The sequence below is a fragment of the Mytilus edulis genome, chromosome 4, assembly GCF_963676685.1.
Source record: "Mytilus edulis chromosome 4, xbMytEdul2.2, whole genome shotgun sequence".
NCBI lineage: Eukaryota > Metazoa > Mollusca > Bivalvia > Mytilida > Mytilidae > Mytilus > Mytilus edulis.
In genome coordinates, this window is record NC_092347.1 from 98,876,826 (window position 1) to 98,894,443 (window position 17,618).

The following is a 17,618-nucleotide window of genomic DNA, read 5'->3' on the forward strand; positions in this document are numbered from 1 at the left end:
TTTGTTATGATTACTTCTAGGTGTACACATTAAAATCCAAACAAAAATATTTAAAATAAATTCAAAAGAAAATTCAGGAAGATTTATTCATAGAATCCATTTTTTAGTGTCCCTCGGCTTGTCGATTTTTCCAAGATAAATGTTATGAAGCTGGCACTATCTTTAAACTGATCTTTCTTATATAGATTAAGTTCTTCAATCAAATGTTGGTAACATATCACTTGATACATCCATCCATAACAAATGATCTCAAATTAAAAGATTTCACAGATACAGTGAAGTGTGCATTATGTTATGAATAGCATCTAGAACTTTGATGATGGGGATCAGTTCAGAACTAAATTTTTCGACAAAAGACATAATTTAAAATTTCTCATTTTATTTACAATTCGCAACATTGCAGCAGCAGCAGCAGCAGCGCATGCATGCTTGTCTAATATATTATCCAGTTGATAAAAACGAAAATACAAACAATAGTCTACAAACTACAAAATAGAAAACTAACTACTGAAAATGTTGAACCGACCATTAAGGCGACAGTAATATACCGCTGTTTGAAAGTCATTGAAAGAAAACAAATCCGGGTTACAAATTAAAACCAAGGGAAACACATCAACTATAAGAGGAAAACAACAGAAACAACAGAAACACTATAGTGCAAAAAAAAAAAAAAAAACAAAAACAACAACCCCAAAACAAACGATAATGTAACACACACAGACATAAACTATAAGATATTAATTAACAGATTGTGATCCACAAGTGGCACTCGGAGTTTTATCAAAATAAGTGCACTGTCTTAATGATAACATTTATTCGTTGATGTCATATTCAAAGAAAAGAGTACATGATTTTGTTATGAAGAGTTGGAAGGTATCAGTCATAAACTTCTTCACAGATATTCTGGTCAATGGACTCCACACGAATTTAACTTCACCACTGGAATTCTTGGTTTAATATACTGGTATGCTTTGGAGTCTGGAGCAAATCATTTATCAAGGCTAATTGACAAAGAAAAGCGACACCTAGAAGATAGAATGAAATATTTAAGGACAATGAAAAAAGGAGAAAAACGGAAAATAATTATGTTCCCAATCCAATTCAGTTTATCAAATATGTACGTTCTGCATGATCTGTTATCCTTACTGTGGACATTAAAATAGTGCTTAGCAAGAGGAGCAAATGATACTAGAGGGACTGTCCAACTCATAGATCGAAAACAAACTGACAACGCCATGGCTAAAAAAATAGAAAGACAAACAGACAAATAATAGTACACAGGTCGACACATCATAGAAAACTAAAGACTTAGCAACACGAACCCCCTCAAAAACTGGGGGTAATCTCATGTGTTCCGAAAGAGTAGGCAGATTCACAATCGTGAGAAGGGAACTGGATAGCTGTTTGTTGTCGAATCCAACTCGTTTATATATATGTTTCTAGAGACTCAAAGTATTATATGTCATATGCATAATGTCTTTTTATCTTTCATATAGCATTAGTTAAATTACAAGTAATTTAAAAAATACTGAACTCCTAGGTAATAAAAAAAAAATAGGAACTATTGTTCTGAGTTTGTCTGCACAACAGGCATGACTCTCTAAATCTAACATTGCAATGCTAAAATGTGTGCTATATTTTTGGAAAGGAACTTTGTCTAAAATTACTTACAAGTCTTTAGTTATATGCATGCAATGTGTATTTCTGCCAACATTTTTTTCAAACATTTCTACTGTTTATGTTTAACATGTTTATTTTTTTCCAAGATTTACTATAAGCATTTCAAAAGTCTTTATAATCGGAACTTTTTTTGTATACAAGAAACTCATGATTGGCGAAACGTGTTGCTTTCAGTGTTAATTCATTTACATTTTTGAAATTTAGAAAAAATTGTCACAAAGGTGTAAAACCTTTCTGAAACAAGTTTACTCAGCTCTCTCTTCTGGACAAATATAAATGATAACGAAATCAAGAAAATATTTGATAAAAAATAGTTGAGAAAAGTTATCCACGTATTTTACGGACGCCATCAAGAGTTGGTTGACTGACCGTAATGGAAAATATCCGTTTCATAGATGATATCAGATACGGTCCTTATGTCGTAGCTACAATCCCTTTATCTTTCACGAATGTGACTAACCGGGTGTGTAACAACATGCATGTGTCCAAAACAGGATCTGCACAATCTTCCGGAGCACCCGAGACCACACCTGTGGGGTTCGTGTTGTCGAATTTTTTGTGTTTTATGTTGTGTCTTGTGTACTATTGTTTGTATGTTTGTCTTTTCTTTTTTGACCATGGCGTTGTCAGTGTATTTTCGATCTAAGAGTTGGATTGTTCTTCTGGTATATTTCGGCCCTCTTTTATGGGACTCGTGTTGTTCAGCCTTCATACTGCTCGTAAACGTTATATTTTGATTCGGCCTTCAACCTTTTTTTATACAAGCGTTACTGATGAGTACTTGTAGCCCAAACACGCGTCTATCGTACTTTTTTACAAAAAGGTACAAGTGAATTAGTATTGATATGCATGTTGTTATAAATAAACTGTTTGTAAACAACTTTATTTAGAAATGATCCATGTAAACTTGTCGCTTCTTTAAAAAAACTTATTCTAAAAGGTTACCTATTCAACACTGTAATAAGATCATTGAATATTGTTTTTATTGGAATAAATATTGATTTTGTTATCAGTAGATTAAAAGCTAACTTAATTTTACTAGTATGTTATATATATACATATTCAAAGATCTACATTCTGTCGATACCTGTAACTTGGCATTGCACAAAGTCATGTTTTTCTCTGACTTTTTATGATGTCTTTACACTAAATCCATTGGATGTTGGATGTGTACGGATTGATAGTTTAGTCTTAGATGCATGATTTTTTTATAAGTTGTTAGTGGCTTTGAACTAGCTGTCAGATAACTGCGAGTACTCTCAGATCTGTTCATTGTGTCTTTTTTTGTCGGAATGTATAAGTACCCGGCCACGTCCACTTATATTTTTGTCCATCTGATGAGTTAAGCCTTTTTCAACTGATTTTTATAGTTCGTTCTTATGTTGTACTGTTATACCACTGTCCCAGGTTAGGGGGAGGGTTGGGATCCCGCTAACATGTTTAACCCCGCCATATTATTTATGTATGTGCCTGTCCCAAGTCAGGAGCCTGTATATTCAGTGGTTGTCGTTTGTTTATGTGTTACATATTTGTTTTTCGTTCATTTTTTTACATAAATGAGACCGTTAGTTTTCTCGTTTGAATTGTTTTACATTGTCTTATCGGGGCCTTTTATAGCTGACTATGCGGTATGGACTTTGCTCATTGTTGAAAGCCGTACGGTGACCTATAGTTGTTAATGTCTGTGTCAGTTTGGTCTTTTGTGGATAGTTGTCTCATTGGCAATCATACCACATCTTCTTTTTTATATTATGTTTATCGAAACTCTTATGATGTTGTCTCTGAGGAATACTTTACCTGAGCTGTATGCTGCAAAATCGTTCGGATTTATGAATCATTATCGCTTATGACCTATGTAACTGATTTTGCCTTTTAAACTATTTGATTGATTGATTGGTTGCTAAATGTCCAGTGGTAAACATTACATGGATGTTTAGGACGATAACAAACTATCAAGAAATTCAAAAGCTTGGTCCTTAAAAAACAGCCTTATCAGATAAAGGACAGGGGAATTTGGACTGCCATCTGTAGATGAGTATATGAGGAATAGGGACAAATGTTGCCCCGCAATAGGCTTCAGTTTTGTACCATCGAAACACTAAAAGAGTTGTTTCAATGGTTCCTAACGCGCAAAGAACATTGCACTATCTTTACATGACGCATCGGATCAAACATACCCATTTTGACCGGATGTGACTGCGTACTTGATCATCCCATACACTCAACCGCCGCCTTACTTTTTACAGATTCAACTTCCGGTCGAAATAAACCAACAGTGACAATACTTCTATTCCCTATTTACTCTTGTGGTTAGATTGTAAGAATTTTCGTCATTGATTGGCCTTTTGTAGATGAAACGTGGGTCTGTTATACAAAATTATAAATATGGACTATTGTTTATTTTAATTAGTTTGTCCTAAATCGACTGATGAGTTTTATTGTCGTCTCTAATGAGCCATTATAGTGCCACAAGCATTAAGACGTTAACCCTTCCTTTATAAGATACATATCAGACATGTGTTGAATTTTGTTGAAATAAAGTTAGTAACTAGATCAATTATCTCCCAACTTAACCTTGATAAATTATGACAAATGAATTCAGGAATTGGCCTATGCATAAATGTTGAATAAATGTTTGTAAATATGTATACCTGACATTCAAAATTTATGACAGATATTATTATCATTATTATTATTATTATTACAAGGCATTTTTATAGCGCATTATATAACGCTACACTTACCCTAAGCGCTTTACCTGTTAAAACAAATATACACAAGTTCATACAAATACGTAACTACAAATTTAAAATCAGACCAAAATATGTTTAAAAGCATACAACATCAAATCGAATATAAAAAATTAAGACTCTTAAAACTTCATTAACTTGGTTAAAAATGCCAAAAAAAAAAATAAAAAAATTAATAGGTAAACATTTTAATACTTGTTATCGTGACTAGATATTTCTAAAATGGCTGAATGCTAATACTGTTTGGTATTTAAAAATACGTTGCTTAAATATATCGGCTTATAAAAAAGATATTATTAAGGAAGAGGGACGACAGATACCAGAGGGACAGTTAAACTCATAGATTGAAAATAAACAGACACTGCCATGGCTAAAAATAAAAAGACAAATATACAAATAATAGCACAGAAGACACAACATAAATTATATAGAAACACGTCAACTCAGAATAAAATGTACAAATATTAAAAATCAACATCAGTCAAATACAATTTGTCAAATATATAATTTACCAATGACCCATTTATGATGCTATTCCTTCTTTTCGGTATGTCTTTTATATCGATTAAACAACGCTTCTTTCAATTAAGTGCACGCATAGATTTAAAGTAAAGTATGTGTCGTCAATTAAACTTACTCGAAAGTTCGTGGTAGTTTTAAATGCATGTATCATTAAAAACTGTCTATAATTTTATGAATCTTCACATAATTTATTTCCTTAAAGCCTCCTGAAGTAGATTTTCATTATTTTGTATTAACAATCATGTTGGAAAATAGCTAATTTCAAAGTATCCGCTGGTTTCCCTCGTTGTAACCTCGTGAGAATTGATAACGCTTAAACTATCTTCACCCACACCCATATGTTTATGGTATTGAAAAACAAAATGATTTGTGGCTGTTTTGGAACTTGGTGCCGATTGGTTTGGTGCTTCGCTACTTGATTAACAGGTTGATATATTTATTGTTGATATTGACTGCGTGTAAACATCTGATTGGTTTTTTTTGTAAATGTATTAGTGCTTTTTTTTTTCTTATACGCACATTTGTTTTACGTCTACTAAGAACTCTATGAAATCCTCTGCTCACTTTACCACATATACGGTTATATACCAGCAATATTATTTTTCTCTATAAAGGTAGCACAATACAAAGATTTTTCATCCCTAATCAGACATCTTTAAACTGATGTAATTCCACTCATCTTTCTTTAAATTTTATAAATGAGGTACCAAAAGAAAGAAGAAGGATTAATCTTTCAAATTGTGATAATTTCATTATGACATAATTATTACATAATTAATTATTATGTAATTAGTTGCCATATTGTGATGTCCATACTTGAATGAATTTAGCTTCTTTGTTATTCATAGCATCCCAAAATATTTTATAGATTCTTGCATAACACAGTTTGACCTCCAAAACCGTGTCTCAGATTTTTCCTATTGTATTTCATTCTCTCATAAATCTTCAATGAAGTTTGCAATATCAATTCATAAGAGACCACTAAATTCAATTGGGTATAACATTTGTTCTATTGATGTTTTTGGAAATCTGAGACACAGTTTTGGAGGTCAAGCTGTGTTGTACAAGAATCTATATATAAATATTTTGGGATGCTATGAAGAACACAGACGCTAAATTCATTCAAGTATGGACATCACAGTATAGAAACTAATTACATAATAATTAATTATGTAATAATTATGTCATAATAAAATTATCACAAGTTGAAAGATTAATCTTTCTTCTTTCGTCTGGTACCTCATTTATAAAATATAAAGAAGGATGAAATGAATTACATCAGTTTAAAGTTGTCTGATTGGGAGTGAAAAAATCTTTGTATTGTGCTACCTTTTAGTTTTTTTTATTTTGTTATAACAATGATCTTATTTATATATAACAATTATGTCAGTCTGCAAGAATGAATAAATCCCCGAACAACATAATAATAAATATTGTATTAAATCACATAATTCTTTAAAAGTACAAGAAACAAGTTTAAAAAAATGCTTCTACGAGAATGTTTCCAAACTAGCAATGTTCCTGGTTCTTCTTGACCTATGAAAAAAGTAAAAACACAAAAATACTGAACTCCGAGGAAAATTCAAAAAAGGAAAGTCTCAAATCAAATGGCAAAATCAATAGTTCAAACACATCAAACGAATGGATAACAACTGTCATATTCCTGACTTGGTACAGGCATTTTCTTATATAGAAAATAGTGGATTGAACCTGGTTTTAAAGCTAGCTAAACCTCTCACTTCTATGACAGTCGCATGAAGTTTTGGTCTTTATTATTGAGATCTGTTTTGGCCTTATAGTTGGCCTAAATATATACACACCTTTGACTTCTTAATTCTTATGACTTGAGTGTTATTTGTTAAAACAACTTTTAAAAGACTTCCAAGACACATCCAATTGACAAAACTCCTTTTTGTTTGTAGATTTTAACTTTTGTTTAGGAATTTCTGGGTTTTGTGTTAATAATTTTAACCACACTGCTTACAAGCATTTTAAAAAAGGGAAAATTTGTCAATCTATGACTTTCAAAAATTTACGATAATGAAAAATGATAATTTCTCTCATAAAGAAAAATTATGACGATCAATTGTTGATTGTAACTAAATTTCGACACACAGAGGAATAAATTACTTTGATTGATTTGTGGTAACATGTATAATACATCATATTTCATTATGAAACGAACAATATATAAGGCTTCTAGAACCAAGCATTCAGCACAACACTGTACCATCGCACAGAATCAAGTAAGTTTCTTTAGTCTGTCATTGTAAAAATACAAATGTAACTGTGTAGTCTTTATAACTGACTGTTTTATCTCAATTTATAGTATTTAACTTTTTGTCGATCTTTTTAGTTGACAAAATTTTGCCTTTGTCATTTTAGACAATTGTTATTACTTCTACCAGCTTAATAAATTATTTGTTAATCACTAAACAATGCATCAGAAATTAACAAATAAACCCCTACAGCAGTCGGCTATAAAATGTTCCCTTTTCTAAAAGATGAAAGTTGATATTTAACAGGTTATTTCATTTCTAGATAAACTCAATGTATTTCAAATGACCTGCTGTTTCTATGTCCTTTTTGGTCGTTTGTTTGTTTACATCAGTCGGTTCTTGTACATCATTTGGTTTAATATTCGCCTTCGAGTGTTTCACCTGAAGACTCTCTTGAAGCACCAAATTTATTGAGTGTTATTTCCATATCTTTCGTGAGTACTTTAAAATTGCAAAGTAATATTAGTTACACAGTGTGCAATTGTCCTAATACGAGAATTTGTTGACCCGATCAATTCCGTATTAGGACAATTGAACACTGTGTGACGAATTTATCCTGATTTTGTTATATTACATATTATTATATTCAAATTCAATGTTAGGACAATATCAATAAATATATTTTAGATATTAAATAAAAAAATGTGAAAAATAAAAAATATTATGACTTCAAAGCAACTCAATTGTTTTTTGTTTTTTTTTATTAGATAATTCCAATTGACGTAATAGATAAGGGAGATAATTCCTATTGACGTGATAAAAAATTGTACTGAAATTTATTAGGACAATTTCAGCCAATCAAATTGCGAGAAATTACTCTAAATCAGGATTATATAAATTATCTATAGTAGAACAACATGATAAATAGTGTCAACTAGACCGATTTCTGATATTAGTAAAGTAAGATCATAAGGTTTAAAACATTAAAAAATAATTGTTTGACAAAAATGAACATTTTTAAGGTGAAAATCAGTTTAAAAAAAATTAAAGAGATTTTTGAAGTTTGGAAAATGTGCAGATGAAAACATAACAATTGCCAAAATTGTATTACACGTGCAATTCAGTTATACAAACTACTTCTAAGTATAAAATTATTCGGTTTACAATTTGTCATGCGCTAAATCCACTAGAGTCTCAAAAACGCCCAAAAAACAGTGATATTGCTTCTTTCAAGGTTTTATTCTGTGCTGAAAATGCATATATTTCAAATGGTGAAATTTTGTCAAAAAAAATGCACAAGACACAAACGTGCAATTAAGTATCATAAGTAGAAATAAAAATTTACAATTCCGTGACAAAAACGAAATGCGACACCAAGAACCACACATATTTTTATGTGATTTTTCATCATTATGTTAATATTTTGGTTTCAATAACAATAAATTAAGTCTACTAATTATTAAAGGGATTATGGTGACCTATTATTGTCCATAGATTTGTCTTTTGGTCTTCATGAATAGAGACAAAAAATGTATCTAAATGGTAGTCAAACCATAGTTTTATATATGTTTATTTAAAGCACATACTATTGTTTTGAATGCATATTCAATATATCAATTTGATATCGTTGAGTAAATGACTCATCGTTTTGACCTTTACTTTCTGTAGTGAAACAAACAATACGTATCTGTTTTCATTGTTACCGACACTGGTATTTACTCCTTGAAGTCTGATAAAATTCAATAAATTGAAAGGGGGAATTATCTGATGGGCCATATCACTAGCCTGATGTTTATAATTTAATTCACACTATGATATATCATTTTGCCATTTTCCGTTTTGAAATTCCCTCGGAGTTCAGTTGTTTTGTTATTTATGTTTTTTTTTATATAAAAGGGATGTGAGTTTTGTGTAGAATCATTTTACAGTAATGTAATCACGTTATCAAGCGTCTGTAGCCTTTCTTTACCATAAACATACGATACAATTACTCTTAAGTTATGATGAATTAATTCTATATATGAAAATTTTTACTACTGATTGGCAAACGAATGATAGACATTTATACAAACGACACGGTCAAATTTAACTTCAAGGTGTTGTATTCGAGTCTTTCTTAACTGTGTAACTAAGAACATTCTCCTCTATTACAGAATGCAGATCTTAGTTGGTATACTCCTGGTTATCTGTAGCGCAGTCAGCGCATCCTACAAAGGAGGATATGGCGGTTACGGAGGTGGATACGGAGGATACGGTGGTGGATTCGGTGGAGGTTTCGGAAGAGGATATGGAGGATATGGAATCGGAGGTGGATACGGGGGGTACGGAATTGGAGGTGGATACGGAGGATATGGAATCGGTGGTGGATATGGAGGATACGGTGGAATCAGAGGTGGATACGGTGGTGGATACGGAGGCGGATATGGAAAAGGAAAAGTTGTTATCGTTAAAGGATATGGCGGTTATGGTGGCGGTTATGGTGGATTAGGAGGTGGATATGGCGGTTATGGTGGTTATGGTGGTGGTTACGGTGGTTACGGAGGTGGATTCGGTGGATTAGGAGGTGGATTCAGAGGTGGATTCGGTGGTATTGGAGGAGGATATGGTGGTTACGGTGGTGGATACGGATACGGAAAGGGCAAAGGTAAAATATTGTCTGCTTCATATAATAATTTGACTCTTATTTTCTGACTTGTTTTTTAGGCCAAAATAATGATTGACATTTATATATTCGTTTATTGACAGTAATTTTATCGAGGTACTAGAAATCAAAATTCATTTCTTTATATTGCAAATTAAACGAAATTCATTTTCATTAAATTTAAGTTATTTGAAACAAATCAAAACATTTTAACCCAATGGTTTCATCCTATGGGTTTTACTAACTTAATATGGATCCATAGAAGGTCAGTAGCACACCAAATAACTCATAATTTGCATCGTGTATCAGTTACGGAAGGTTAAACGTGAATCAAATATAACAGACATGTAATAGTCTTTGTTTATAAGATTACATATATGATAGTTGCATTTTAGAGTCATATAAAACTTAAATATGTAACTTAACTCCTGTAAAATATATACGATTAATGCATTTTTTACCATACACAATTCGCGGTGAGGCTTAGTTTCGGAAACAAATTGTCTCAGTTAGAAAATTAGAAAATGCCTGTACCAAGTCAGGAATATGACAGTTGTTATCCATTCGTTTGATGTGTTTGGACTTTTGATTTTGCCTTTTGATTTTGGACTTTCCTTTTTGAATTTTCCTCGGAGTTATATATTTTTGTGTTTTTACTTTTTATTAATAGACAATTGTTTTTAAAAGCTGTAAAACTGTGTTCTATTAGTACATTATTGAAATCTCCCATGATGAACAAACAACTTTTCAGTCTAAAACGTAACTTTATCTCCAAGACTACAAAATAATGATTTAAAATTTGAAAATAAATTTTGATAATTGAAATTAAAATCTGACGAAAGGTTACCTGCAATTTGCAAGAAATGCGCCGACCGTCATTGCGTTAATACACGATAGAATGCAAAATATATTACTTGTTTAAAAATCGGATTAAATAAGCTGAATTTAAAATTTTAATAAGGAAGAATCAACAAAACAAAATGATAACTTCATAAAGCCAATGTTATGCTATATATTTTAATTTTATTTTGCAGGATATTAAACAAGACTTTCATCCAAGAGGACTACAAAGGATATTATTTTTGTACATTTGTGATATAAAATATAATCATGCATTAAATTTGTGTTTTTTTTCTTTCATTAATTTATTATAAAGTCTTAGATTGAAATACATTCACTCACGTCGAAATCATGAACATTCGTTGGATTGCATGATATATGTTAATAATGGATAACGTATCGTACCTTTAATGGTATCAAACACGACTGTCATTTTTAAACTAACCTTTTGAATACAAAGTCCAAAGTTTTGACAAAATTAAGCATTATCAACCTTAATTTAATTTACTCTGGTTCCCGATATCATAATTGTGTCCAGATAGCATTAGGATTATAGCAAAGTCATTGAAGTTTTGTTTGAGAATTAAATACTACTCTTTGTAATCTTATCGAGGTGTTCAAACATAGCCTTAATCACATCCTATTGAAACATGTACATGATCAACTCTTTTATAACCTTTACACTATAAAAAAGCAATCAGTTCTCATAATTTCTTGTTAATATAATTTGAACACTTATTCCAGGACACAACTTTCACGATTTTTTAGGAGGCTAATTATTAACAAACAGAAATATTCCTTTCATTTTCCACCATTTTCGACATTTGAAAATGCCTGTACCAAGTCAAGAATATGACATTTCTTGTTCAATCGTTTTTGATGTGTTTTGCCATTTGATTAGGGACTTTCCTATTTGAGTTCAGTATTTTTGTGATTTTACTTTTCAAAATATCATGAATTGAAAACGATGAGCAAAATTATCTAAAACAAAGTTATATCATAAAGTATGCCATCTAACTGATTAAACTTCCCTGATATAAAGCAAACTTTTAAAAAGGCGACTATCAAAAAGGCCACAAATAAAAAGATGGTGAATGAAGAAGGCGACTAATCAAAAAATGTAAAAATATCATATCAATGATAAAAATCAACATTTACAAAACTTCATTTTTTCGACTGAGAAAATGTTGAAGTAAGTGGAACACTAAGCATTTTCCCCAGATGTAGATTGAGTTAAAAATTGAACTGCATAGTCACTGAAAATCGAATTCAAGGTGAAAATCAAATTTGTGAACTGAAAAGAAATAAAGTAGTATATATATTGAGGCACCCGAAGCCAACTTTAAAAGACATGTAGAAACATGTGCCATCCTAATCAACAGACAAAAAACATTGTTTAATTTAACTTCTACTTTAAACACAGTTGTCGTTTTTACAATTGTAATCCCGTGGCCTATAAATGAAATTTCGAAGTCTTTCTTTCAATCTAAACTTACTTTAATTTTGAAACGAACATATTTAATTAGTAAACCAAGGAACGGTACACAATAATTATGGAAATACCAGTCACATTGGATAGTTGTCTCATTGGCGTTACTGTATCGATATAATCATATACGATCTGAAACACTTTTTTCATATCTCACCTGTCTTGGTCTTATCAACTGATGGAGTAAATAGCTGTTGCGAAGATCTCTTAGGGCATTTATACCAGAATAATTTTTTTATGGATACTTTTTAACAACACATACGCAAGGTTTTTATATGAACCTATATCTCTCATTGATAAATACAAAGAAGTTGGAAGTATCATAATTTCCTTTTACGGTTTAAAGATTTAATCTTTCAACTTAATAATTAGACAATTTTCGGACTTCATCTATTCAAATGAACTTGGAATAAAAAATGCCACAGATACACTAAGTGTGCTTTACATTTTGAAGTTGTAAGACGAAAAACAGTCTATAAAACTCTAAAAAGAAAACTAACTACTGAGAAACATGAACCGACTATAAATTAAGGGTGATCATAAGTAATTTGTAATGGTGAACAGATCACATTTGGAACCCGACGTTTTACTAATATATAGTTACCGTTTTTATAATGAATTGTATTCGTTTTTGTCAATATATCATTGCAAATTTACTAGGAAAAGCGTCCTATGGAAAATAGAACAAAATGATATTAAAGAAAGATGAAAAACAGGATAAAAAGACAGAAAGTAATTATGTTCTGTAGTAAAACTCATCCCATGGAAAAAGTAAGGGAATTTCAAATATTTCCTACTTTACATTAATGAAATATATAATGAATCAACGTATAAAACATATTTTCGAATTCTGTTAGAAAGTGTAAGTTTTGTTTGATTTTTTTTTATCCCAATTGTCGACATTCAAATAGCCGCTGAATAAGCAACCAGGTCGCTTTATATTTCCGACTTCCTCTCGTTTATCCAAATTCAAAACTGTAAAGTGCATAAAACCTGTCAAAATCAAGCGATCGATTAGCAAAGGACCGTTGGTAGTGTAGTACAATTTACAAATTGTAAATATTGGTAAAAATTCTGATACTTGTAGTTTTCGGTTTTAAGATCAATTAAAATGAGGTGTGTTTGAGGATTATCACAAAAAATTCAAGCATGTTGCTATCAAAAAGCAAAATTACCAAAATACTCCGATGAAAATTAAAAAAAACAAACGGATCGTCTCCAATCAACTGGCAAAAATCAAATGCACAAACACAGCAAACATCAAATTTAGCAAACGTTTGCCCTTTAAGCCCCTTTAAAAGTCTAAAATATATCTCTCAAAGCATTTTTATTTTATTAAATACCGTTTTATTTCTTTTGTGTATAACAAAAACCGAAATCAAAAACATGTGTTATGCATATCAAGTTGTAAGTTTGTCTTTGCAACAGGCATGACTCTTTGGAACCACCACCGCAATGATGTGATATATATTTTATTTCCAAAGAGCAACGTTGTAGAAAATTGCTAACAAGTGTATAGTAATATGTACACACTAAAAATATCTTATGCCATTCATGTAGACTTTCTGTTAACAATCTTATTTAAAAGAAATGTACTGTTTATTTTAAGGTTTTCAAAGGTTTATTGTAAACATAAAGTCTTCATTATCGTAACGTTTTGTATACATAAAAATACGATTGGTGAAACGAGTTTCTTTAGGACTTAGCCCATAAGAATTTCGAAAATTAAGGTAAATTGTCAGCAAGATGTGCAACCGGTTACTAACAAGTTTATTCAGTTCTCTCATCTGGATAAATATAGGATAAATTTAAAAAGTTCTTGAGCGTGTTTTGATTAGATCCATGTTGCTCAGTCTTTTTCTTCGTTTTGAGTTATACTTCTTTGTCCACGTTGTACTTAAAATCGTCATCTCAGTATGTTTATTATATAATGTTATTGAGGAGTATTTTGTAGCCGAGAAACGTGTCTAGCGTAAATAATTCCTAGACTAGTATATTTTGTTTAATCAACTGGTCGATAGTACTGATTATAGAGGTTTCCTATCTGATGGCACCAACAGACCAGTAGTGAAATATCATTGATATGATCATTGTTATATTCTAACCACTTGTACACGACTTAGAATTTCATCCCTGAGGAAAAACTTACCGTAGTTGTATTCTGCAAAACCTTTCGGAATTGTGGATGCTTAATGCTCATAACATTTGAAATTGATTCTGTTTGATACATTATTTGATTGCTTGATTGGTTGTTGGTTGCTTAACGTCCAGTGGTAAATATTTTATTCAGGTTAAGGATGATAACAAACTAATACAAAATAAGATAGCTAGGTCTTGAAAAAAAAGCGTATCGGATTAAGGACTGGATAATTTAGAATGTTACCTGCATATAAATATTATTATTTTGGAAAGGGAAAGACATGTTGCCATGCAAAAGGTCAGCAACGTCCCCTCAAAAAGTTGTTTCAAAGGTTCCTAACGTGCAAAAAGCATTGTAATCTCTTTTCATCGGGCATCGAAATTAACTACCCCCCCCCCCCCCCCTAAGTCCGGATGTGAATGCGTTCTTGAACAAATCGCACACACAAACAGACGCCTCACTTTGGCAATGATTTGACTTCTGGAAACCCACAGTTTAATATTTCTACTCCTCATTTACCCTTGGGGTTAGATTGCGTGACTTATTGCTACTGATTGTCCTTTGTAGACGTGCGTCTTTCATACAATGTACACAATTATAAATATGTGATAATGTTTTTTATTTCTTTTTTATTAGTTTGTCCTTTATCGACTTATGAGTTACATTGCCGTCTCTAATGAGCCATTATACATGTTATAGTGCCACAAGCGTTTAGACGCCAAGAATCCCTGTATAAGATGTATACATATCGGACATTAATTGAATTTTGTCGAAATAAAGTCAGTAACTAGATCAATTTTCTCAAGATTTAAACTTGATAAATCATGACAAATGAATTGTGAAATCGGCCTATGCACAAAGGTTGAATACAGTTTTGTAAAATATTTATACCTGATCACATTATCATTTTTTTTGACAGTTTTAATGCTGATATGGTAATATTTATAATTAACAGTTTTCAAAACTTTAAAAGTTTGAAATACTAAGGCTTTTCTACAACAGGAATAGATTACCTTAGCTGTATTTGGCAAATGTCCTCAATGCTCTTCAACTTCGAACTTTATTTTGCCATTATAACTTCCTTGGATTCGAGCGTCACATATGACGAAACGTGCGTCTAACGTTAATAATTTTTTTTTTATCTATGATTTAATTATTTACAAAAACTGGGTCGAAGATTATCATTGATATGGTCATATTTATAAATAAACAGTTTGCAAATCTTACCCGGCCATATCCACTTGTATTTTTGTCCATCTGATGATTTAAACGTTTTTTAACTGACTTTTATAGTTCGTTCTTATGTTATACTGTTATATCACTGTCCGAGGTTAGGGGAGTATGGGATCCCGCTAACAGATTTAACCCCGCCACATTATATAGATATAGGAAGATGTGGTGTGACTGCCAATTATTATGTACATTATGTATGTATGTGCCTGTCCCAAGTCAGGAGCCTGTTATTCAGTGGTTGTCGTTTGTTTATGTGTCTCATGTTTGTTTTTCGTTCCTTTTTTATACATACAAAGGCCGTTAGTTTCTCGTTTAAATTGTTTTACATTGACATGTGGGGGCCTGACTATGCGGTATGGGCTTTGCTGATTGTTGAAGGCCGTACGGTGACCTAGTGTTGTTAATTTCTCTGTCATGTTGGTCTCTTGTTGTCTTATTGGCAATCATACCACATCTTTTTTTTTAACATTGAAATTTTTGACATACTAAGGCTTTTCTACCTCATGAATAGATCACCGTAGCTGTATTTGGCAGAACTTCAAGGAATTTTGGTCCTCAATGCTCTTCAACTTCGTTCTTAATTTGGGCTCTTTTAACTTTTTGTGAATCGAGCGTCACGGATGAGTCTTTTGTAGACGAAACTCGCGTCTGGCGTTAATACAAAATTTTATCCTGGTATCTATGTGAGTATATTTAGCAAAACTGGGTCGATGCAACTGCTGGTGGAGATTTAATTGCCCAAAGGTATTATCAGCCAAGTAGTTAGCACTCTTGTGCTGATATGATATTAATAAATGACCAGTTTACAAAACTTTAAAATTATGAAATACTAAGGCTTTTTTATTACCTCAGGAAAAGATTACCTTAGCTGTATTTGGCAAAACTTTTCAGGATTTGGTCCTCAACGCTCTTCAATTTTGTACTTTATTTGGCCTTTTTAACTTGTTTGGATTCGAACGTCACTGATGAGTCTTTTGTAGACGAAATGTGCCTCTGGCGTAAATACATAATTTTCTCTTGGTATCTATGATGAGTTTATTTACCAAGGACACATTGATGAAACTATTTCTGCTTTTCGGCATGTTGTTTTTATCGATTAGGCAAACGCATCTTTCATTCAGTTGTAGGGTGACAGCATGGATGTAAAGCAAAATTTCTGTCATCAATTAAACATACTTAATTGTTTCTGGTAGCTATAAATGCATGTACTGTATCATAAACAAAAATGTCTGAGATTCTAATGATACCACAAAAGTCTTCAAATAATTTTTTCCTAAAAGCCTTCTGAAGTAGATTTTGTATAAGCTTCTATTATCAATCATTTTGGAGTTCAAAATACTCGTTGGTTTTCCACGTTTTAAACTCGTGATGTTACGCTCACAATATCTTCACCAAAACCCGTATGTTAATCGTATTGAACAGCAAAATGATTGGTAGTCGTTGTGGAACTTGGTGTCGATTTGTTTTGTGCTTCACTACTCGATTAAGAGGTTTATATGTTTATTGTTGATAATAAATGCGTGTAAACATCTGATTGTCTTTTTTGAGTTTTGAACAGCGGTATACTAATGTTGCCTTTATTTGTAGTGGTGTCTTATTATTGCTGTTTTGTTATCGTATACGCACACATTCGTTTTATTTCAATGAGTAACTTTATGCAATCCTCTGTGTAAATACTTAATACGTGTGCCTGCTCACATTTCCACATCTATGGCTATTTAACAGCAATAACTTTTTTTCTCTATAAAACTAGTTTTTTTAATTTGTTATAATAGTAATGTTCTTCTTATATAATTATTATGTCAATCTGCAAGAGTGAATAAATTCCCAAACAAACATGATGATTAATATTGTATTAAATCATATAATTTTTAAGTACTAAAAACAAGTAAAAAAAGCTTGTCATTTATATAAGAAGTGAAGTACGAGAATGCATCCAAACTAGCAATGTTCCTACTTCTCCTTGACCTATGAAGTTCTGGTCTTTATTATTGAAATTTTTTTGCCTAAAGTGGTCTAAGTATATACACATCTTTGACTTTTAAATTCTTATTAAGTATGTGTTCTTTTTTGAAGGACTTTCAGGACAAATCCAATTGATAAA

General features: G+C 31.6%; 1 protein-coding gene across 1 annotated transcript; it reads left to right on the forward strand.

Annotated features, from left to right (window-relative positions):
- The first annotated feature begins 7,146 nt into the window (after nt 1–7,146).
- LOC139521239 (heterogeneous nuclear ribonucleoprotein A3-like) lies at nt 7,147–10,932 on the forward strand. Its single transcript, XM_071314699.1, has 3 exons — nt 7,147–7,198; nt 9,325–9,815; nt 10,847–10,932. Exons 2-3 carry the CDS (start codon nt 9,326–9,328, stop codon nt 10,852–10,854), a joined length of 498 nt encoding a protein of 165 aa, XP_071170800.1. The 5' UTR covers nt 7,147–7,198; nt 9,325; the 3' UTR covers nt 10,855–10,932.
- Nucleotides 10,933–17,618: the final 6,686 nt, after the last annotated feature.

What these genes read in the sequence shown, in the direction of transcription:
- LOC139521239 (XM_071314699.1), top strand. Translation starts at nt 9,326, where the DNA reads ATGCAGATCTTAGTTGGTATACTCCTGGTTATCTGTAGCGCAGTCAGC.